The sequence below is a fragment of the Gambusia affinis genome, linkage group LG09, assembly GCF_019740435.1.
Source record: "Gambusia affinis linkage group LG09, SWU_Gaff_1.0, whole genome shotgun sequence".
NCBI classification, from domain to species: Eukaryota; Metazoa; Chordata; class Actinopteri; order Cyprinodontiformes; family Poeciliidae; genus Gambusia; species Gambusia affinis.
Window position 1 is genome coordinate 9,966,749 of NC_057876.1, and position 24,432 is coordinate 9,991,180.

Here is a 24,432-nt window from a genome sequence, read left to right on the forward strand (position 1 = left end):
TTACCCCAACTCCACAGACCTCCCACCGCCCATAAGCTCCGACATGAGTTCACCCACAGAACCACCTCCGACCAGCACACAAACATCGAACATATGCCCCCAAACAGAGATGCCATGAATCTCACATCCACAGTGCGCACCCCGGTGCCATGATTAATTAACCTTTTCATTCACCACAAAAGCTGATGAGAGCACAGCACGAGCTAAACACACAGCCCCACTCCAAACACCCCCCACCACATCCAGTGCCTCGCCTCACAGCACGCCGACACCGAGCCACGAAACTACACCGGACCCCTAGGGTGAGAAAAGACCCCCCACTCAAGATGACTTTCTTTACTATCCTCTTTCTTAATGGTCAGATTTGTAGATCGCACCATATTTTGCATATTAATGTTTACTTTTTTTTTCTAGTGGTTAAGGTAGACAGCCAGGAATTGGAGTCCAGTTGGACTCAATTCATCAGCTAGAAAAGTGTGGCACTAGAAAAGGGAAAGAAAAGGGATTCAATACAAATGCACACCAAGTTTCAGAGTTACACTGCTAAAAGAATTTGCATAAAATCCCCATAAAATACTTTAAAGTAGCGGGTAGTTTTGCAAAGCACTCTATATGCAGAGTAATGATGGAGTGAGGAGAGTGAAATTCAGTGTTGTGTCTAGTGTTTTTTTTTTTTTCACTTGGATTTTCCATTTGAGTTGTTAATTGTTGTGTGAAAGAAATAATAAATCCATGTTTAGATTGTTTCTATGCAATTCTATAAGAAAGGGCTCATTGAGGGAGGACAACATTTTATTTAAAATCTTAATTTTCTTAAGACACTAGCAGTTTTATTTCTCTTTTTGTAGTTAAGTGGCCATCAACAATGAATATTTAATGTGAACTAGATCTGCTCAAAGTTGCTCGGAAGAATTACCAGCTGTTTAAAGCTGACCATTAAAAAGCAGTAGACTATAGCTATTAGGGGTATTTTTTTTTTTTTGTTAGAGCATCGTGACCTCACTAAGACTTTCATCGTTCCCTAAAGAACGCGATGGAAAAATGATCAGAGTGTCATTTTCACGTAAAACCACAAGAGGGCAGAGTACGCTCACAAGAAAACAAGCCGTTACGGGAAAATAACCAAAGGATCACCATTGAACACGTTTAATGCCCTTTTATGCTACAAATAAATGTATTTTAGTTTATTAAATACTGGCTTTAAAAAAAACAATACAGTTTTATTTAAAGATTTTGATTGTTGAAAAAATTGACTGCGGTTTATTGTGTTTTGTTTTTATGATGCCCAACACGTACTCCACCGGACATGGCGGATCAGCACCAGGGACAGCGACTCATTTCAGTACCAAGGAAAGCTCGCTGAAATCTTCTGTGACTGCGATTATCAAGGGATTTTTTTAATTATTTTTTTGTAAACTATAATTCAATCTTTTGTGGTGATATCGAGATTCTGAGCGCGCGTGGCTTCAGAAATGAAATCTATATCTTTTCTTCCCCGTCCTCTTTCCTTTCCAGGTCACCTTGTTGCAGAATGTGGCACAATCTGGTCAGATCCACGCAACTGAATGAAAACTACTGGCTGCCCACTCATGTCTGGGATTTCCTCAAATTGGGAGGGGGGTCGCTGGGGGTATAAAAAAATAGGCAGGATTTCGTTTCACATGGAGGATATCGTCACTGGGCGTACGTCAGAGATTGAGGGTTTTAAAAAAAGAAAAGGGGGACGAAGGAGTGAGGGGGAATTTAACCCTTTGTCATCAATCAGCAGGACTGACGCCTGTGATGGGAACTGGTCTGACTAATCTAAATAAAATCTTGTTGGATTCTGCATATTTTTCCAGATGTACCTTTCCATTTGTATTTCATTTTAATTGCTGTGCTGTGTTTACCAAATTAAAGGGTGCATGTATATCACATGTCTGAATGTGCCATCAAGTGTGGGTGCAAAATTGGCGTCCCAAAGTACATCTTTATTTAAGAGCTACTTCCTATTACAAGTGTAGCCCAATAGCCACCAGCATTAATCCTCTTTGGTGTCCCCACATTGTGCATTTAAGAGATGCATTAGAGTTCATTAGCAAGTCAATACTGAAATCCTTCGGTTTAAAAGTATGACAAACATTAACTAGTTTGCATTATTTATTAGATAAACATTATGTAGGACAGCATGTCTTAGAAGGTGAAAACTGCCAATACGTGGTGTTGATGTGGATTATTTCTCCGAGGAGAGAAACATTTCAAATAGCCTATGTTTGATCATTTTTGCGTCATACAAACCTGCGTCACAGCAACTTGTTTTACAATTCCCTACAGTGAGAAAACAATTCATTAAAATGTCTGAACCGCAGATTAGGTTTCAAGGTTGTGTTCAGTAGAACTTAATTATTTAATGACGTAGTAACCTTAAAGTAAATGCTGGATGTCGCGTTATAATCTCTCTTTAAACATCATTTAAAATGTGGTCGAGTTGTTATCCTGGAGCAGACTGACAACTCTATTGCTCTGAATTACTTGCAGGCAGTTACAATGTGCGTGAAACCATTATTTTCAGTTCAAATAGCAAGAGCAGAAAAATATTCAGTTGTTGACACAACTTTCAAACTATGAAGTAGTGCGTTTGTCCTGTGGGCATGCTGTCAAATGAGCAACTCAGGACGCTGAAAATCCGAATAATTTTCTGTTTCGCTGACTACAACTTCAAAAGTGTAAAGTTATAACTGGATCTAGAAAACCACAAAGGTGCGCCTTCACGCTACAATTTATCTACTGTGTTTGGCGTGTGGAGAGGAAAAATAAAATAAGCAGATGAGCGGGCTTTGTTAAATTGATTTCCTTTGCAGTAACATCTGGACTGATCGATAGAGAAGGGAACCGGTGGGGAAAAACAGATGAAACTGAAGCGGAGGAGAGAAGGAGAGGTGAAGGGGGAGGAGGGGTGGGTTGAGCGTGAGGAAGAGGAAGAGGAGGAGGAGGGCGGCATACGTGATATTCTGAGCCGCACTGTAAAGTGGGCCGTCCCTGTTTAGTGGAGATCTGCCCGAGGAAGGCCCACCTAGAGATCATCTGAAGATATCTCCGATTCAGACGATAGTTTCTCGTGTGGGTGTGACCGGACCATAAGGGGACAAGTCGAAGGCTATCTGCAAAAGAGGTAAGGACGACTCTCCGTGTGCCGTCTCATCGTTCATGTTGACGGCTAAGCGTATAGAGGTCACCACCATTTGATGGCCATGCCTGGGAGCGCCGTCGTACGTAGTAGGGAAACCGGTTTCCGCCGAGCATTAAGCAACCCGGAGCTGGTGAAGAAAGTAGACGTATGTAAATTTATAGACCGCGATGAATTTGGAGCACGGCGTGAGGGCTGGGAGCGGGGGGGGGCTCGTCTGTGTGTAAAGACGGATGTGGACGTGATGCGAGATGGAGATGGTGTAACTTGATGCATATAATTAGGCTGGAGATGCTGGATGAAGAATGTTTGACCCGCACCATCCAGAGAGTCTCTGAAGGGATTGGCGCCTAATGTTAGTCCAAGCTGATAATCTGAGGCTTTACGCTGGTTTTCGTTTAATGGTAGACTGTTTCTTGTATTGGTGATTTAATCGTGACTCCCTTCCCCCAGCAACGTAGTGTGGCCGTGAAAATATACATTAAGTCCAACCTCCAGATATAATGTAATCTAGTATACTGTGTAGTCTCTTATGTGTAAAACAGGCCAGGTGGAGTCCTGTCTTCTCGCTGCCACTTGGAGTAACATTTAATTCGAGCAATAATTAATGAGCTCTTCCGTGATTAGCCCTTTCATTCAAATATATTTTTCCCTATAAATATTTAATGCACTGACATGATTTGGAAAAAAGGGAGTTGAATGCATGAGTGAGCAGAGAGGTTTTTATATATTTATATATATACCACTGGCAGCTGACTGAACTGCAGCCGTCACGATCTGCCACAGGAGGCGGTGCTGCCTGTTTCACCACCTCCAACTAGTGCTCCACTAAATTACATCAAGGCTTCATAAAAACACAGCCACAATACAGTTAGCCAAGCACTAGGATGCAAAAAAACAAACAAAAAAAAAACACACACACACACACACGAGCGATAAGGATTTAAATATATGTGAAGCTGAAGCTTATTTTAGTCTGTGATTGTCATTGACTGCTCATCTATCCACAGTAGCTCGGCCAAGATGGATGTGTTTATGAAGGGTTTGTCTAAAGCAAAGGAGGGGATGGCTGTGGCCGCAGAAAAGACCAAGGAAGGAGTTGCAGTGGCGGCGGAAAAGACCAAGGAAGGAGTCATGTTTGTAGGTGAGGCGCTCTCAGAGTGATGTTTGCCGGGTCGTTTTCATGCAAATCACCTAAATGTGCTGTGAGACTTGATTTATTTGATTGTCTTGATTGATTTATACAAGACATGTCAGCCTTGTATTGATTCCCCAACCAATACAAGGCTGACATGGTTTTGCATTTCAACCCTTCTTCAATATTTTCTAAAAATAAATAAATAAATAAATAAATGTCACTTATACAGTAACCTCTCCCGCTCACTGGGCGGATGTCCTATTTCTTACACAAAGTAATCAGGAGAAAGAAGAGCGCATGGGTTTAACATTTGGTCAAATTTGTATTCCAACAGGAGAACATTTCCACAGCTCTCTGTGGGTGACCTGTTATGTAGCACACAACTTCAGTAATGTTCTTAGTGTTATATGCCATGTAGTAAATACCATATTCTCCGAACTATAAAGTGCACCTTATTATAAGCCGCACCTTTGAGCCGCTTTCATGTTATTTTATTTTTTATTTTTATAAATCTGCTGGATTTATTAAGGACGCAGCCCTCCGTCTCCAACGCCGAACCATGGATCCGTTCACGATGAGCTTACGTGCAGCGGCTATCAATCTGGTCTTATTTGCCCAGATTGATAGCCTTCACTTTAAAAGCTGCGTCATACAAACTTCTTTGTGTGGTTTCCATGTTGAGGGTGTACGAGTTTGAAGACATTTCTCCGTCGTGGCTGCTGCTAGCATGTGCTTGTTCTAAATAAAAATTAACACTTTCTTCTTTGATTTCGAATTTTGACTTCTAACGATTCATTTCGTGCTAAAGAGCCCCCTAGTGGTTGAAGAAAAATCCACAGAAAAGCCGCACCGGGCTGTAAGTCGCTTGGTTCAGAGTGGGAAAAAGTAGCGGCTCATAGTCCAAAAAATACGGTACTTTCATATAGAGTTATATAAAAACACAATCCAGAGATACTTACGTACGTACGGTACTTTCATATACAGTACAGACCAAAAGTTTGGAGACACCTTGTCTGTACTGTAGATCTATGGTAAAAAAGATTTGATCCTCCCTTTATTTTTAAGATCTGTTTCTTTGAGTTATTTTTTTGTTTCAGTGTTTGACTCTGCCACTTTTGAATCCAAATTGGTGCTGTTTAAAATGACAGGTAAAACACAACACCATAGGGAAACAAAAACTTATTCGTATCTCTATCTAATAACTAATTATATTAACTTTAAATACTCTGGGGATTATTAAATACATTTAAAAAGAAAACATTTTGTCACATCACAGTCAGAGACTTTGACATAATATATCAGAATTTCATGAGATAGACCGACACCAGGAAGTGCATAAATGCTGATTGGAAGAAGAACAATAAGAAAAAAAAATATGCCAGGCATTTATATTCGACCCAGTTTCATCTGAAACCTTTAAATAGTTCACTCATTTCACTTCAGAAGTCACCAAACTAATAACTAGAGTCCATATGTGTTTAAAGACAAGGAGATTATTTATAAACAAAGGAGCTAAAGGGACCCATGGTGTCACTGGGGGAGCTGCAGACCCACAGCTCAAGAGGGATAATCTTTTGACAGGACAAATATCCATCTGCAATTTTCTGCTTATCAATGAGTGGATTATAGTCCTGGATCAGAGAGACTCTCTCCAACTCACGCTGAGGTTTCCCAAGGCATTCTTAGGCTAGAAGGGCTTTACAGCCCTGAAAAACCTCCAAATTGAGGCACGCCGGGGTTAAAGACCAGCAGCTCTATTCCAAGCCTTCTCCGGACGACTAAGCTTGTCTCCCGATCTCTGAATCTGAGCTTGCTTCCATTTTACAATTATGCTCTACTTTGTGTCGGGCTGCGACATGAAATCCAACTAAAATACATTGAGATTTATGACTGTAATGTGAAACAATGTGATAAAGTTCAGGGAGTTAGAATAGCAGTGCGCTATAGATTTTTTGCTGCTAGAAATAGCACCAACCCTGACGAGTATTGTTCAGTTTGTTTGTGTCTCTCAGAGAAACTGAGCAATGCTGCAAAGGGTTTCTCGGTAAGATGCTGGACACTTGTTCAGAAACCCAAATTTCCACTCACACATAAACCCCTCGCCCCTCTAAATTCATCAGCTTGTTTTGTTTATTCTGCAACGGTTAGCTCTTTTTGTTGCATTCAGAGAACCTTGCCTATTTTTAGCCAACGTTGTCAGATTTGTCAGTCTGTAGATGTCATCTTACTACCCAGCACATTTAGCACAGTGCCCCTGACTTTCAACAGGACTCCAAATATGCCAGACTGCAGTCACAACATGTGCAGACTCATTTCCACTGTTCCCACACTGAGCAGCAAGGAAAAAAAGGACAATTTCTGCTTCTTCTCTGCCGCTGCATGTTGGGTCTGGTGGTGTCCTGGAAAACTGCTCATGTGTTTGCTTGGAGGCTCCTCTTGGAGGAGGGGTAGCAGCGATTTGATTCATCTGAGACTTTCCTTTTGACAGCTGCTGCTACTGAAGACCACCCACCCAGCTGAGCAAAATGAGAGAGGCAAGGAGGAAGCAGTATGCAATTCATGCTGCAATAAACAGGCAAATTCACTGATTCATGTACCACATGTAAGAATAGAATAACTTACGTCTTGCATTCTCTGAATCATTGCTGTTACATCAACGTCTGGCAATTCGTTTCTGTGCTTAAATATTGATGATACTATTTATATTTTTAGTCACAGAAGTCATAAAGTGAAAAAAGTGCTTGCTGAATATGTGCAAAATCCTTTAGATATAATTAAACTTTTATTGTAGCAGTATATTCTCACGCTGAAAGAATGGTCTGCCATCCTCCGTTGATCTTTTAAGATTTTCTTGCCACACTACTTTATTTGTGTGGCGGTAAGATAAACTTAAGTTCTTGTCTTGTCACATTTGTCAGAGATCCAGTTGTTTCGAACACTTGTCTTACTGTAGACATTGGTAAGTGTGAGGGTTTTGCATAGACCAGCCAAGGAGACGTAAAATAATTTCCAAAAATAATCTTAATTTATTACAAAAAATGTCCAAAATAATTCAAAATGACAAATTGGGCCCAAAAACTGAGGTCAACATAACAAAATGTAACTCAAGTGGTAACAAAAGAAACTCAAGCACAAACTGACCTAACAAACAAGACATGAGGGAAACTTAAATAGTGGCTGATCAGACCACTGCTAACACACACAAGGGGGTAACTAAACACACAAGAACCTAACAAATATTAGTGAGATCATTATTAAATCTTTAAATTAAATAAATATCAAATTTAAACTAACTTTCAAAAAGAAGAAACATTAAATAAATGGTCAAAATAAACTATAAACCAAATATCCCCTTCCCCTGGTAAACAAATGGACCGGCCCGCTGAGGGAGTTTGACATCCGTGGACCTCAGTCAGCTGGAGCTCATCTGTGATTTCCAGGGGCAGATCCAAAGGAAACTAATAACTCAAAAGGAAGAAATTAAATGGTTGTCTTTAACAAAAAATACAAAGAACTGACAAATAAAGTTAACTAAATGTGTGCACGTCAAATAGTTAACTTAAAAAGTCAGACTAATAAAAATAATTTCAAAGATATAGATAAATCTAAACTAAACACTAATTAATATATGTAAAGTAACATTAAAGAAAACAGAAAACCATTACCAATTCTGTGTGACAGCAGGGGCAGCTGTCACAGTAAGTTTAGGGAACAGTATTTTTGTAGCTATTTTGAAAAATATCTATGAGAAATTACCCACTGCGCAATATTTTACGTTTAATTCAGGAAGACAGAGAGCCTTAGATTCCTTCTAAAAGGTTCCTAGACTTTCTGATCAACAGAAGCACTTAGCAACTCATTTGCATATTTTCTGCGTATGGCTCTTGAGATTTTTTTATTTAAAAAAAATTTTCTTTGTGGAAATCAAATGTTTCTTGAAATCCACCATTCAAGCTTGTGTGGCCAATTTTTCATCAACTCTGATTTCCAAAAGGTTTCCAATATTTTCAAATCCAAAGTTTAAAAGAATTCAACAGAGCAACTTCCTGTAATGATCTATATCTCTCTCTCCTCCTCCTCATTTTCTTCCAGCCTAAACAAGACATATCTGTTTCCTCTTAGTTATATTTCTGCATCTTCACACTTTATTTAAAACCCCTCACTGACTGGAGAAAGCAAAATTAAAATTGTCTTCACTCTTACTGAGTCTAATTGTGCTGAAGGAGTTGACAGTATACATGTTATATCAGAAAAAGATAGAATTTTTTGCATTAACGAATGGCGAGTCACTAATAAAATCTTATTTGTATTGTTAGCATATGCAACTGTGACTTTTAAAGACTTTTAAAGTATCTCTATAAGGATTAATAATAATTTTGGGGGAGATTACAACACATATATTTAAATACAATAGTAATGTATTGCAGATTACTAAAAATGCATGGAGAACTTTATTTATTTGGCCTTGACAGATAACACTCTAAAGGCTGAAAATCCAAATGGAAAGAGTCACTCCCATTTCTTTAAAAAAAATATCTGAATAAGGTTTATTCAGTGGGTTTATTGCTCTTTGGGATACTAAATTCAATATTTTGTTTTAGCGTGTTTTTATATAACTCTGCATTTTACATGTGTTTCAATGCATATCGGCATCGTTTTTGATATTCCAGTCACAGCTAGGGCATGTTTGCACCACGCTGATATGTTTTCTTTCAAGGTTCAACCTTTGTAGAGACAGCTCTCTACTTCATCCACATTTGTCTTTCCTCAGCCCTCAGTGGCCAAAAGAACCACATAGGATGACAGGCACTGAGTGATCTGTAGGCACACAGTAGATTGCCTTAATAGCTTGATGAAGTTCAGCGTAGATGAATGAAGTCTACCAAAGGTCAGAGACTTGAACAATGGCTGTGTTGTAGTTTAAAGTGGCTATAAAGTTTTATAACCTCTCCCAATATAACAACTGAGAAATCTAAAAGGTTAATGCTTCTCGTTTATCTCATGCGGTCAGTGAATAATAGATGAAAAATTGCACTGTTTTATTTAATTTTAAGCCAATTCTGTCTGGTTGTGATATTTCAGATGTAATCAGAATAAGGACATGACTCTCTTGGAAGAACCTCGGAAGTAAATACTGAAAAGTGTTCAATTAGTCAGGCTATGCTTCTTGACGACAACTGGACACAAATTGAAATGCAGACTGAACTGGGTGAAAGTCAGTTCATTTTACTGAGACAAAGTTCAGCAGATATGTTTTTACCCAGGCAGACACAAGCAGAGAGTTTCTGGAGGAATTGAGTTCATTTTCTGACCAATTTTCTTCCCTCTTTCCACATTTCAGGTTCCAAAGCCAAAGACAGCGTGGGCACAGGTGAGGTTTCCGTCTGTCAATAACATGTTAATTGGAGATGCACAGACCAGAGGTTTTGTGGACAGTGTCTGAATGTGTGCAGCTCACCCCTTTGGGTGGGCTTAAAAGCAAAATGTTTGATTATAATAAAACGATGGCTTTCACAGAAACATTTGGAGGCTATGGGGATGCTTCTTTCTGAATCAGTGAAAATGTACAAACAGAGCAAAATTCATCAGGTTATGAAACAGAGGTTTCAAAGCAACTCAGAAAGAATTACACCACATTTTTTTACATAAATATTACATCTTTGTAAGTTTTCTCTTTCTGTTTTGCACATCTTGAAATGTTGATGTGAGCCATTTCACAGAATATTCAGTGAAATGGTTTCTTTGTACTACTTTTTATTTATTTATATATTTTTCTACAAGACCCAAATCAAAATCAATATCAGCCAAGTCCAACCAAATGTTTGAGAAAATTCCCAACATTTTCTAATTCGACAGTTCAGACATAAAACTGAACTGTTTAAACGGATAAAAACAGAGCACCGTTGCAGTAACATGTTCAACTCATGTTGTCTGGAAAGGTCTCACCTGTTACCGCAGGAGAAGTCAACATGCTAATTAAAAAAATGCATAATTTACAGTTTTTCTTGATTCATTGAGTAGCTAAGTCATCATTCTTCCATTACCAAAGAGTGTTGCAAAGAAGGCTTAGGTGTGGTGTGTTCACTGACAGGACAAAAGATTGGATTTTTTGTTTTCAATCAGATGAGTCCCTGCTTATCTTTCATTTTAAAAGTGTCATTCTTACTCTAAGAAATAATCATTTCCTTATTGTAGCAAAACCTAAATTATTTTTAAAGCTCACTCATTATGAGGCTAAGTGAAGGTCAATTATGAAACACAAGAGGACAGCATTTTGCTTTTAGTGTATCTGTTGGGTTTTGCGGGGTAGAGTTACATTTGTGTGTGTGTGTGTGTGTGTGTGTGTCTGCAGTGGCTGAGAAGACCACCGGAGCGATGGGGAATATTGTTGCTGCCACTGGTCTGGTGAAGAAGGACGAATTCCCAAGTGACATGAATGTGAGTGCAGCGGGTCTGTCTAAAAATCCTCCTGTCACATGAGACATGGATATATATATATATTTTTTTTTTCAAGAGTTGCTGAATTGGTGTAATCATAGATGCTAATGGTGATCTGCATCCAGAGTCTAAAATCTTGTTATGGTTAGTTTATGGGTTGAAAAGAATCTAAACGCAGATCTATTACCCGAGGCAAGCGTCTTACAACTTTCAGAAGCAGACATTTGCAGTAAGTTTTTTTTTGTTTTTTTTGGTTAAAAATCAAAGAATATCAATTGTCCTACCATAGAAAAAAACAAACAGAAACAATGTCCTAACTCCATGTAAGCTTTGAAATTTGAGTCAAATATATTTTGTAATCCTATGTGGTTTCTTCACCTGATATAAAAACTGGTCTTCCACTGTTATCAAAGTCACACTTGGTCTAACTTTTCAGATATTCTGTGAAACTGTAAGCGGTCTCATCCCACAATGCTGGTCTTTTCTCCACTGTTTCACTAATATAATAAATCTGACAGCTTGTTCTTATTGCCCACTCAGTGGCTCAATACATACAAGTGATAAAACAGCAGAAGTGCTACACTGTTCACACTGTACTGAACAATTTGCCAGCACTGACACACCAATCACTCAAAACATTAAAACAACCACGGCAGTCATTTGAAAACGAACAAATTATAAAAGAATGCCTTATTGTCAGAACAGGGTCTGAACATTTCTGTCAAAGCTAGTTTATTTATTTTTTCTTCATAAAAGTGGTTTAGGAAATATTAGTAAGTCATACGAGCTGCAGGATGGATATTGAGACTTCACGCCACAAATTTTGCAAAAACCTTTTTCACATAAACAGACTTAAAAGATGTTTTCACAAGTTTTAAAAGCTTTAAGAATGTTTTGAGGTGCATAGCAAAGAGTAAGAAGAGATGAATGAGTTCAAAGTACCTCTAATCTCAATCTAATCTAATCCATCTCTGAGATTTGCTGAGTAACTCATCTTAGAGGATATCCTGCTAATGTCTTGCTGGCTTTTGGACACCTTAAAAGGTTTTGAGGAGTTCATGCTCTGCATGTTTCAATACAGTAAGTTACGTGGTTGGCTATATAGTTAGAAAAATGAAAAGTAGAATCTTCTATTTATACCTTGAGAACATGAAAAAGAACTTTTTAAATACGATATGAACATTTTTGTGAGCGTCTGAATGAAATGTTACTACTGTGTCTACCCTAAATACGTGCAACCAATCATAAAATATCACGTTCACTTTTTCACAATCAGTGATCCATCTGATTAGGTGTGTCTTTGTGGTGGTATCCCATGGTGCATCCTCTAAGGCCATGTTGATCTCATTGGTGGATTTACTGCAAAGACACCATCTTGCCAGAGCACACAGGATTACAGCCTGTTCCTCCTCTGTGGCCTAATTGACTTGATTAGTGCTGGGTTTAAAAATAAATGGCGTGTGACCCACTAGCTTTGTTTTTCAGGGCTAGCCAAAGCAGGTGGGTCAAAAGCGGATGCATATTGTGAATAGTGTCGTTTTTCACAGCATGCATCAGCTGCTCAGGCCATATCTGACAGCATTGATATGATAAAGTAACACAAAAACCCTTTGAAATTATTTTCCCTTTCAATTCAAAGAACACCCAAAGTCAGATATTTAAAATCTACTTTGTTTTAAAGCTACAGTGTCATTGCATTAAAACAAATGTCTAAAACAAACATTGGATATGATGATCCCATTTATTTTAATTTGATAGTTGAAACGTAGACTTTATCGGTTGACTATGTCAATAAGTAATGCCTGTTGATATGATGAACTTTGTTCTTTTTACAAATTTTTACACAAAAACTGGGTAAATTTGTGGTTGGTCAATTATTTGTTTGTAGGTTCTTGCAATTCCTGACTGCAAATTTTTCTTTATTTTTTATTTTTTTACCAGTCAGAGAACCTGTTTATTTCCCTTTAAAATCCTATGTTCGTGATTAAAATACTTTTATGGATAAAGCAGCAGAGTTGAAAAAGTTGGTGGTTGAAGTGTTTTCACAGCACAACACACAAATCAATGTGGTTGACAGGCTGTTGGTTGAGGTGAGCAGGCAGTCCATTTCATCATCTCTAACTCACACCATGGAGGACTTCTCTGGAAAAAAAAAAAAACTGCAGCAAACTGGATGTTATCACCTTAGAAGATAATGTTTGCTTCCTAAGAGAGGAGATATGTGATTGCGACTGGTAGCAGAGTCTAATCTTGAGATCTTTCTGCATTACGGTAAACTCCTGTGATCACAAGTTTTGCATTTCCACTGAGGCCAAAAGCAGAGATGATTTGCATGCAATCCACATAACCAAGACTGTTACTCAACCTATGAATGAATTGTCCTTACAAATGTAGTTTAAAAGGAAATAAAGAGACTTTTGAATGGATTCATTCAGACTAAAGTGGTAGGCTAAGCACCTCATGATCAACATGACAAAACTCACTTGCTGGTGTTCATATGTTTTGCATGCTTGGCCACCCATCTTGACTTTAGGCAAATACAACTATTGTAAAATTTAACTGTTGTCATAAAGTAACACATGGAGCTATACCTCTATTAGCCTCTTTTATAGCTTATTAACTAATTGACCAAGTGTTTGTTGGTGACACAAATTTCTAACTAATTAGAACAAAAGCTATGACTAAACCATCTCTGAATTTTTGATGAGAAACACCCCAATATTAACCAATTAAAATGTAATAAAAACACTTCCAGTGATATTTATGCACAGCATCAGCATGAGCACATTCTGAAAAAATAAGCATTGTTCTTCGTCTTCAGTCTGATATTATCATTGTGCATTCATTTTTTCTTGTAAAGTGGGAACTTAGATCTGCTTGCCAACACCTGATGGTGTCATCCTGGACATGCATGTCATGACATTCATGATACTGTCCTGTCATATAGCAACAGGTTCTTCAGACCGAGGCTTTTTTTTTTTAGATTTGTTGCAAGCCTGACTGCTTCTGGAGCTCATTCCTGCCCACAGCAATTACATCCATGATGGGCTGTAAAGATTGTTGGATGTGTTTGGATGCAGCATTTGATTTCCCTTTCAAATAAAGCATTGAAACTGGAATACAGGGTCACGTGTGAGGCTTTCCTAATGCAAACTGACAGAAGTGCTGAAATAGATTTCTGCAACTGTTTAAATTTTGTAGGCACAAGGCAGCCATGTTGGATTTTGAGAACAGGTTTGATCTGAAATATCAGTCTTCCCAAAGCAATCTGACTTTTCATTGGGTTTGATCTGAAATTGGAGCTGACTTATATAACTAAGTGAAAGACAACATACCACAAAGCCAAATGTAAAGATTTTCATGGATTTAGAGCTTTCCATTGTATTTTAGAGCCTAATGGTTGCATGTCTTTACTTTACTTTTCTCATCTTAAAGAGAAACTGAAATCAATCTCACAATGAGAGATACGGGGCTTTATGAAGAAAACATTTAGCTATTTAAACACATGTCGAAGCTTGTAGCATCATAAGCAATATGCTTAGTTTCTTCTGCTTCTGTGAATCTTTTCCCGTCTCATTTTTCTCTCACCTTCTCTGCAGCCTGAGGAGTACGGGCAGGAGGCCATGGAAGGCCAAGGAGAGGCAATGCTGGAGCCAGAAGGGGAGGCATATGATGAGTCCCAGCAGGTAACCGGCACAACATAAGCCTGAATGTCTCCCTCATGTCTGTTCTTTCAAAAGTCACATGTCAACGTGCAGTCAATATGAACCGGTGACTGTACAGCAGAAAGCATTTTTGTATGTTATGTAAAACACTGGGTCGCAGGCAGGGACGAGTCCATTCACTTACAGTAGATGGAGGCATGCTGGTGTTCACAAGCTTTGCATGGCTTCACATTCACGCTGGATTGTATTTCAACAGCCCTCCACACTTGCCCTCCACTTGTCTTCCTCTCAAATACTACCTCGCTGAGGTCGCTGTTCATTTTTTTTTTTTTCTGGGAGTAATATCAGAAGATTTTCCCAGCCATTTGTCACACAGGGTACGTGGAGTACAGTGACTACAGCACCACCTAGCAGCAACGAAGTGTGTGTGCGTCGTCATTCTGTTCATAGATGCAGGCAGGATGTGAGTCCGACACAGATGGTTATTTTTGGAATTTGACTGTCAGGGGCAAGACAGACTGCGCAGAGTCAATGTCTTTGATACCAGATTTTAAATAGCCTCAGTAGTAAATGCCCCACAACACAGATTATATGGATAGTGTTTCAAGTACATATGTCATGATTTTCTGGAATTTTAGTTAAGATTAAAAAAAAAAAAAGGAAAATTAGATAAGACTTGAAGATCTTACAGTGCAGTTACTTACAGCTGTTTTTTTATTTTATTTTCTGCATGGGCTAATATATGAATAATAATATTAAATTCTAACTTAATCCTAGACCAGGCTCCTGCAGGCATTAGCATGTATCATCCTTGCTCTCCTCCGTTTCTTCTTTCTCCCACTCCTCTGCATCTCTTTCCCCTCCCCCATTTTCTGCTACACAAGCGATGTGCGAGCTCAGTCTCAATGGGTGTGGCGATGACGCTCTATGCCTCCATGCATTGTGGGTAATGTCAGGGTCTCCCTGTGTTGTCATAAATACTAATTTGTACTGCTGCACCGCGAATGTCGCCTTAAGACCGTTTTTCAGGGCATCATCATCTTCTTGTTGCATTCATTTTAAACCAGCAGAACTTATGTGCATTTACTGTTCTTTTTTGTGTGTGTTAAATAGAGCAGTGTGTATTACAAGCAAACAAGGAATGTGCACACAACTCACCCCTGGTGCTCATACAGGATTGTGCTGCCATCTGTTGGCTGGATCGCAGAAGCTCAATTACAATAGAGTGACATCACTCTTGGCAATGAGCCTGTAATATATATATTCCCAGCAACATTTTAAGATCCCCCTAAAAGTAGAGCTCCTTTCTCATGACGGGGTTTCAATTGTTGTACTGCAAATAAAGCCCTAAACCATCAGTTGTGAACAAGATACTTAGAGGGTTGTATGCAAAATCGACCTTTTTTGTGTTTTATATGGGACTTGTGTTATATATACTTGTTATAATATTATTTCCTTATCAAAAACATACCTGGAGTGCTGTTTTTGATTCGTTCATTCAGGTTTGCGAAACCCTCGAATCTCCCCATGGCAGCCATTGGGGGATGCCAAAAGCTTGCTCCTCCTTGGCACTTCAGTCAGCATTTTCCCCACTCAGCTCCACTAGACCAGCGGCGGTAGAAATTTCCAAACACTTGATGGAGCTGAGAGTCTGCTGAGCTTATCATACAAACGCTCCTAAAGCTCATCCTAAATGGCACAGTGGAGAAATACTGTGGTGACGACTCGCTGAAGGTGGAGTTTTGGAAAGAGCAGGAACTTCTTAAAGAGACAGAGGCTAACTTCATGTGTCAGAGGCAAAGTCAAAATGTTGTTTAAGTTATGCTTGATATAAATCCTATTTTCATAGCAAAACTTGAAGTCTATATATATATATGTATATATATATATATAAATTACAGACTTCCTAAGTGAAATATCTTGCAAAACTACATTCCCATTCAAAGTTGCAATACACAAAGTTAGCAACAAACCAACATAAAGGTTTAAACATGTATGCAGTGAGCAACATTACCTGTTTGTAAGTATATATTTGACCTAGACTGGCTCCACAACCCCATCTAATTTGTAAACATAGTTTGATATGTACATAATCCTTAAGTTGTTCTTTTATATTTTACTTCCAAGCCGTCTAACTTTCCTATCGTCATATAAAATGGATCTTTATGTGTTTTAACATTGAATCATCAGATAAGTTTGTTGAATTCTTTTCTTCTTTTTTTTTCACATACTATGCATACTCTCAGACACGCTTCCCAGTAAAAGCAGCTTGGCAGCACCACTAGTTAAAGTCTTTATGTGCAACAGATATGACCTGTCTATCTCTCACACTCATCTCCTGTTCTTCTCCTCCAGGAGAGCCAGGACTACGAGCCGGAGGCATAAATGCAGAAGTCCAAACCATCATCCAACCAGCAGCACAATAACATTTCTAATAATAAAAGGACAAATGCTGAAACTATTACAATTATATCCCTGTTGCAAAAAAAATAAATAAATCCAACTAAAAAGGCAAGCATTCCCAGTGAAAAATGTTCTTCCTTCAAGACAAATCTTTTAATATTATTATATATTGTAAATGTCATGTTATTAATGTAATGTGTTGGGTGTAGGTATTTACTGAAATGTAGGATTCGTCCTCTCGGTCTCATTTCCTTGATTCCCTCCCAATGAAATGAGACCAGAGGCAGGACTTGTGACTTTGTACTCGTGCGTATCTGTATCTAGAAATGTGCAATAGATGTTCATCAGCTTCCAAATGAGATTTTGGGGCTGAAAAAATAACAATAAATGAGTAAATATGACCTGTTGCAAGCAGATATGAGAACAATAATATCCTCTTAAATGTCGATAATGCCTGTTTGTGTTTTATTTTTTATTTTTGTTTTTATTTTTTGGATTTCTTTGGAGATGAGCTTGTTTTTTGAAGTGAGAGTTTTTTACATCGTATCTTTATAGTTACTCGTGAAATCATTCCACTACACTATCTGTTACAAGCCAACAGAGTGTACATGTTTGTGTGCGCGTGTGGGTGCGGGTGTGTGTGTGCGTGTGCGTGTGTGTGTTTGTGTGTAATAAAGATTTTAACAAGTTAAAGTCAGTATATTCTGTCTTGGAATCATAATGGTTGTCATATCAATATGTGCTTTAAATTGCAGGTCTTGTCACTGTAAGGGTTTCTGTGTTAAGCCAGACAACAAATCCTCTGTAAATAAAAAGTTTGAAAAACAAATGTATTCTTTGCACTCTTTCTCTGCTTGAAATGACTGTCTGCCTCATTGTTCAGCATTGTAGTTTTTTGGGGTTTTTTTTTTTGCTCACTCCTGTCTGGGGGTTTGGTCTGGATGTGGAAAATCTGCTGAGTAGGCTTGAGCCCCCTGGCAGGAATGCTGTCATTCTTAGGATGCCAGTCTGAACCAGCCCTTTTTTGGGGGGGTTTGGAGGGGATTATCTCAGTTAATCCGCCTGGAGCGTGCAGGTTTAGGGCTCAAATAGGTTGGTGTGTGTGGAGGGGGGCTGTTTTAAACAGTCCCTCCCGTTCCTCTTGGATCACACAGTTCTGTGGAAGCTACAGAGTTACAGACAGGAACCATGGCCTCGTTTAAGAAGTCCTTCGAGAGCCTGAAAGGAACGAGCCACTCGGCTGCAAAGGGGGTCACAGACACCGCAGGTACAATCACAGGACTAATCCAGCAACGTGTCTCATTAGATGTGAAATGCGTGACATATTTTCAGTTTTTGAGGCGAACTTCCAATAGATCTTGTGATGTGTTTCCAGTGCAGGCAGCTCAAGAGGCTGTACAGCAGGTGGCAGACTCCTCCAAAGAAACCGTTAGCACAGGTAAACATGCACATTGCTTTCAGCATGAAGATTAGTTTTAATATGCAAGTTATTTTAAAGAAGTCAGGTTTTTGTCATAGGTTAATTAAAAAAAAATACAAAAAGAAATCTTTCCCACACCGAGCAATTTGAGCCTTCAGATTGAAAGTCACTTCAATTATTATAAAACTAGTATTTACTTATTGTATGTCACTTGATAGTAAAATACAAATTTTATAGAATGTTTTTCTAGAACTGGAGCATAAGTGAAATGATTTATTTATACTAAGAATTACATTCTCTCCCTTGCAAAATTATTCCTACTCCTTATATTTTGCGCAGTTTGAGAATGCAACAACAAAATTCAATGTACCGTACTGATATTATAGTTTATAGACTCAAACAAAGTCGCTCATAACTGGGAAGTGTAGAGAATATATACTTCACTTTCCAATTATGAAAATTAACTCTGGAGGAGCTGTAGAAATCCATAGCTCAGGAGGGAAAACTGTCAGACAAAACAACTACTTTCACAAGTTACTTTATGTTTTATGTCATGAACAAATGTCAAGTGAAATTTTGCCTAACTTTATTTATTTTGTTATAATGACTTGTTTAACCTCCTGAATGTTTCTTCATTTTTTTCTTTATGTTTTGACTTGTTAAAGCTGCACAAGAAGCCAGCAGGCAGACTCAGGCTGTCATCGGAAAAGCTGCCGACAAGGCCACGGACACCATCAAGGAGTTCGGACAAAAAATGGAGCCCAAATGAACAGTTCAAGCTGCATGTTTGATCATCCACGATGACTCTTAAGACAAACCAATCACGTGTGGGATAGAAAATCTTAACGTGCAGTGTTGTTTTTTTGTTGTTGTTTTCTTCACACAAGCGCACATTCCAGCAAGGAATCTTTTAAAAAATGTGTTTTCCTCCAGTTTTCTGCTTGTATTGATGATTTTCATTCTTCATAACACATTCGGGTATGTGCATGTATTTTTGGCAAATAAACAGAGAACAACTTCTCCCCTAAGGTTCACGAAATGTGCTACCCCCACTGTGCTGCTAACTGTACAAGCAACTCGCTCTGTGGCGTCGCTGCTGCGCGCTGTTGAAAGCACTCGTCAATGAATCACCACGGTCATCATTACCAGCACGTCGCTGAGGAGATGGCCTTTGGCGGGCCGATAGCTCCTGATGGGAGTCCGATCAGAGCTTGTCTACCTTGGTGCTCAGCCACACGCCTCCCTCCGTCTCGCTACATCGTCGCTAGGCAACAGAACTCAGGGCCGGTGTGTGATTGGTTGTGGCCTTCGAATAGAGAGCGAGCCTCCTTTCTGCCAGTACATGCTGTTCCTGCCATGCTCACAGCTATGGTAAAACCAAGACGGAGGAGGTTTTTTTGTTGTTGTTTTTTTTTAATCCAACACACATATACATCCAAAATAATACATTAAACCTTTATGAGAATTACAAAGCGGTTCCGCTTGCAATGTTGGACTAAAGGGATAGGGGTGAACAGGATGAAAGCCTTGGTTTTAGAAGTGGTTCGCTGTGTGGGAGGCTCTTCACTGCTTCCTCCAGGCTTCTTCAAGCTGAAATTCTCTTCTGTCTTATTATATTTTGGAAGCAGAAGAAAATTCCTCTTATATCTTACATATTATATCTATACAAAATGTCTATGTAAATGACTTTTTCAGGAATTTTTGCAATTAATCTTCTCATATCCCACTGAGAGCTTGCAAAAAAACATTTAACACAGATAAATGTTTTTCTTGAACACACATTTACACATTTTTGCGTCCCACCAGCTTTCGTTGACATGAGCTTCTCGTCACTAGTGCCTTCTTTAATCTGAAAAGCCACTTCTCCCAGATCAAAAGTTTATCTATCCCCTTGCCGTCTGCCATTGTGTGGCGGTGAGAACCTGCGGTTAATTACAGTGATTTACGTATGACTAGAGAGCAGAGCACAGATTTTGTCATTACATTACCACTCGGTTACCAGAGCTCAAAGCTGGTTTCCAGGGAAACTGGAAATGTGAAGCTTTTTTTTTTTCCCTCTCTCACAGACAGCCAGAGCCTGAAAGAGCGAGGATTGCCTAAGAAAGATTCTTCTAGAGGCAAACCTGTAGCCCGTGCAATCAGAATCAATCAGACTGTTGGGGGAGAGGAGAGATGCATGGACAGATGTTGCTCTCACTCAGGGGGTTGAGATTTTTGCCATGTTTGACCCAGTTCTGAAGAAGTGTTGCAGAAAGGTTGGACTTTGCTGCTGAGGTAGGTCTCCGCGCTACATTTTCAGCCGTGTGCTCATTCTTTCTTCTAGTCGGATAAATTTGGATTCCTCTGCATGGTATGTAGCGTTTTGTGATGTGATGAAACTAAAACAGAATTCAAATGTGAGGTATGTCGATGCCTTCTTAAGCTGAAAGGCTTAATATCAAATCAAACAGTGGGAGAGGAATTCATGGTATATTAGTAGTTTAAATAAAGAGTTTACCAAAAGTATCTCTTATGGTAAAATAACCCCCACATTTCCAGAAAGTAGCAACAATGATTTCATGACAATTTCTGTATCGCAGAAAATGTGTTTTCGTATAAAGATTGAGCTATTGTTTTCTCCTCCGCTCATGCGTGGGTTGGTCTCTGGTTACAGTTTGCACAAACAGTGTGTCTGTGCTGTGTTATGCCTCTCAGGTTATCTCAACACCTTACCAAAGAGACAGAATGGGAAGCCTTAAGGACAAGAAGCGAGCTCTCAGGGAGGACCGCCAGCCTTGCGAGAACACAAATAATGAAGGACTTTCTGAAGACTCAGACAGCAGCGCTGCCGCAGAGGGATGTCCCCTACGCACATGTCAAGAGTCAACAACTTCAGAGGACTGTCAGTCGAAATGCCACATGGATGCCAGCTCTGTTGGGAATAGTGAGAAAACTCTAAAATGCAAAGATACAGAGCTTTGTGGAGTCGACAGTAAAAGCACTGACCCATCGGTCTTTGAGCCAGTTAAGAACTGTGCACAGCCTGATGACATGCCTGTGACCCTGCAAACTGTAGCTACACAAAATGAAGCCACAGTCTCTACTAACAACCAGGGTAATGGAGATGCTGAAGGTGAAAACGTGGCTCTTGACAAAGAAAACGGAACAGATGTTGTGAACATCTTTGTTCCTGTGCCATCAACTTCTGACCCCTTGGACCCTCGCTCCCCAGCCCCTGTTGGGCAGCAACACATGCGCACGCAAGTGAGCCTTGAAGTGGTCCAGTGCTGCTCGGCTGCCACCAGCCCCATGACTCCTCCTGAAGGAGATCATTCCTTCTTTTTCCCAAACACTTTTGGAAAACACGGAGCTCATCCTGTTGCGACCGCTGCCGGCACCCATGATGCAGAACTGCAGGTTGGTCCACAAGTGGAGTTCTGCTCTGTCGCCACATCCCCAATGACGCCAAAGACACCATCAAGCACGGCTTTCCCAGTTCTCGTGGGAAGAGGGACAGGGCAAAAGGATGAGGAGCAAAGGGAGACTGATCAAGGGAAGAGTAGCACAACGACAAGATGTACCGAAGAATATTCCAAAAACGACGAATCGTTGAAATGTGCTAAGGGCTTGAGTTCATATGAGACTATAGGGAGTTCCACCAGTGGTCTGGCTACTGCTGTAACACATTCCCAGGGGACAGTTGACAACAGTACCCAGCAATGCAAGCAGCAGAAGATGGGGAGCATGGATCAAGACATTACAATCTTGGTCACTCACTATGGCAACAATGACGAGGAAGCTGAGTCACATTTTCAGACCGTGGAGCCTGACATGGTGAAAATAGAAGAAACTGAGAAAGGTGAAGAAAACATCAGCAATATAAAGAGTGAGGACAGAAAAGAAACGGCCTCCACAGTAGCTCCTGATCATGCTCAGGAAAGATCAAGCCCAAAGCAGCCACAAAAACTACCTGGGAAAACAAGCGTTTGCACTGAACCCGATAATTCAGAGGTCATGGCTCACAAAGGTGTACAAGGGGACATGAAAAATGTATCCGTACCAAAATCTCCAGTCCCTGAATCCCCAGCTCCTTTTGGCTGCCATAACATCCGAACACAAGTGAGCCTGGAGGTGGTTCAGTGTCAGTCTGTGGCCACCAGTCCCATGACCCCTCCTGAAGGGGACCAAGCATTTTACTTCCCCAGCTCCCTTGGGAAATGTGTGAGCACAGAAACAAAAGATGCTGAGATGCAGGTGGGTCAGCAGGTAGAGTTTCGCTCCGTTGCCACTGCACCCATGACTCCGAGAACTCCAGTCGCCACAACTTTTCCAGAGATAAAGAAGGAGATGAGCATTGAAGAGAAGATAGTGGAGGAGGAAGAAGAAAATAGAGAACAGCTCATAGAGAATAAAAAGGAAATACCCAAAGAGGTGGAGAAATTAACCCAGAAAGAAAATGTAGGGGAGGACAGTAAGGATGTGAAAAACTGTAAGGAACAAGATGAGGAGAAGTGTGAGGAACCAGTGCAGGAAGTGAGCTGGGATGAGAAAGGGATGACCTGGGAGGTGTATGGTGCCGTGGTGGAAGTCACCGTGCTGGGCTCCGCTATCCAGAAACACCTTGAGAAGCAGGTACAGAAACAGAAACAGCTGTCCGCCATGCCTCCGCCACCTCCACTCAACGCAGCAGCGTCCCCCCTGCCTTCAGAGCCGGGTTGCGGGGGTTCATGCAAGCGCCGGGGGCGGAAGAAAGGGGAGCACGATGGGAAAGCAAGCCGGCGCAGGAGAAACCCCTTCCGGCTGTTGATGGAGAACGTACAGCAGCCACACTGCTGCTCCAAAGCTCACACTACCGAATGACGGAGGAGGCGGGCTTGGATCACAACAGCTGGCCGGAGACAAAAATCCCATCTGATCTGCGTGGCTGTGATACTCTGATTTACCACAGCTTGAGTTTATAGTGTTGGACGGGGTGAGAAACAAATCACACCCTCACACGAGACAAACAAGCTCAAAAAGCATATACGGACTGAGCCACGGAGCATCAAGAAGCAGCCATACTATTTTATTTTGTTGTTGTTCTTTTGGTAAAAGTTGCTGTGACGTCACTTTAACAGATTGTCGGGTTTAATGGAGTTACTATGAGTGTGATGCATCAGTGTCATTGTTAGCTTTGCTTTTTCAGTTTTTCTTTTTCTTTTTTCTGCTCAGCCCATTCAGTCATCCAGTGAGTCATTTGATCTATTGGTATTTTTTTAATGCACCTCAGACAAGTGACACCATGGCAACAAGCTTTTCCTTCCTCTGGCTCATGATACTGAAGCTGAGACGTGAGGACGGTTTTTATGTCCTGTCAGTTCAGTGCGGAGGTGATTTTTATGACATTTATGAGAATTTAGAGTTACATAGTTAATCTTGATGTTTGTGCATAATATTTCCCAGGCTATTGTGCAACTCACATTTTAATTTAAGTATGAGTATGCTTAGCCATCACTCATTATTGTGTTAAAATACAATGAAAAGTATTTCAGCTGTAAAATTTGCTTTGAAAATTGATTCTAAGTGTGTTTTATTTCAGAATTGAGTGTCGTGTTAGTGTTCTCACATTAAAATTCCTCAAGAGCCACATACAAGCAAACTACCTTTATTCACAGATTGCACATGTAATACATTCATTAAGTTGTCAGCAAGCACTGAAATATATATATTTTTTCCATCAGCAGTTTGCAGAAAGCATTCCGTGAGCGAATGCATCAAACTCAAGGTAAACATTGACAATCAGAGAAAGATTTCCACTGACTAACTAAGGACTTCAAACATACACAGACATTGCATTTTTGTATTTTCTTGCTTTTCAATTGGATTCATTTTGTAGCATCAGCTGCAAGGAAAATTAACATAGTGTGCTAAAGTGATTCAATGTGCAAAAAAAAAAAAAAAAAAAAAAAAAAGTTTTGCATGCTTTGCTGTGCAAATTGCTTATCAGAATTAGCCTTTTTGGAAGAGATTTTGCTTTTATCATTACATGCCACGAGTTTGATATACTGCCAATGCCTATTTATTTATTCCTAGCTTTTCTCTGGTGTTTTCTGCACAAGACTCTACCACCTATATCTTTAAAACTGAAAAACTTATCAAATAAACAATCTAGAAGCTGTATGTATTTGTCATTTATGCGCAGATCTTATGTTCAACGCCAGGGCTGATACCTGAAATTTCTGGA

The 24,432-nt window shown here is 39.8% G+C and overlaps 2 protein-coding genes across 3 annotated transcripts; both read left to right on the forward strand.

Annotated features, from left to right (window-relative positions):
- The first annotated feature begins 2,886 nt into the window (after nt 1–2,886).
- sncb (synuclein, beta) lies at nt 2,887–17,639 on the forward strand. 2 transcript variants are annotated; one of them, XM_044127931.1, is made up of 6 exons: nt 2,887–3,151; nt 4,177–4,310; nt 9,646–9,675; nt 10,657–10,742; nt 14,342–14,428; nt 16,763–17,639. In XM_044127931.1, exons 2-6 carry the CDS (start codon nt 4,190–4,192, stop codon nt 16,790–16,792), a joined length of 354 nt encoding a protein of 117 aa, XP_043983866.1. In that variant the 5' UTR covers nt 2,887–3,151; nt 4,177–4,189; the 3' UTR covers nt 16,793–17,639. The 2 variants fall into 2 exon arrangements, with proteins under 2 accessions (XP_043983866.1, XP_043983867.1); XM_044127932.1 differs by having other exon boundaries at nt 2,948–3,151; nt 4,180–4,310.
- Nucleotides 17,640–19,947: 2,308 nt separating this feature from the next.
- LOC122837529 (G protein-regulated inducer of neurite outgrowth 1) lies at nt 19,948–24,366 on the forward strand. The gene is made up of 2 exons (XM_044127935.1): nt 19,948–20,504; nt 20,925–24,366. Exon 2 carries the CDS (start codon nt 20,955–20,957, stop codon nt 23,067–23,069), a length of 2,115 nt encoding a protein of 704 aa, XP_043983870.1. The 5' UTR covers nt 19,948–20,504; nt 20,925–20,954; the 3' UTR covers nt 23,070–24,366.
- Nucleotides 24,367–24,432: the final 66 nt, after the last annotated feature.

Bases quoted from the DNA above. Each gene is read 5' to 3' on its own strand.
- LOC122837529 (XM_044127935.1), top strand. From the start codon at position 20,955: ATGGGAAGCCTTAAGGACAAGAAGCGAGCTCTCAGGGAGGACCGCCAG.
- sncb (XM_044127931.1), top strand. From the start codon at position 4,190: ATGGATGTGTTTATGAAGGGTTTGTCTAAAGCAAAGGAGGGGATGGCT. The intron at 4,311-9,645 runs GTGAGGCGCTCT...TCCACATTTCAG, and splicing joins GGAAGGAGTCATGTTTGTAG to GTTCCAAAGCCAAAGACAGC. The intron at 9,676-10,656 runs GTGAGGTTTCCG...GTGTGTCTGCAG, and splicing joins CAAAGACAGCGTGGGCACAG to TGGCTGAGAAGACCACCGGA.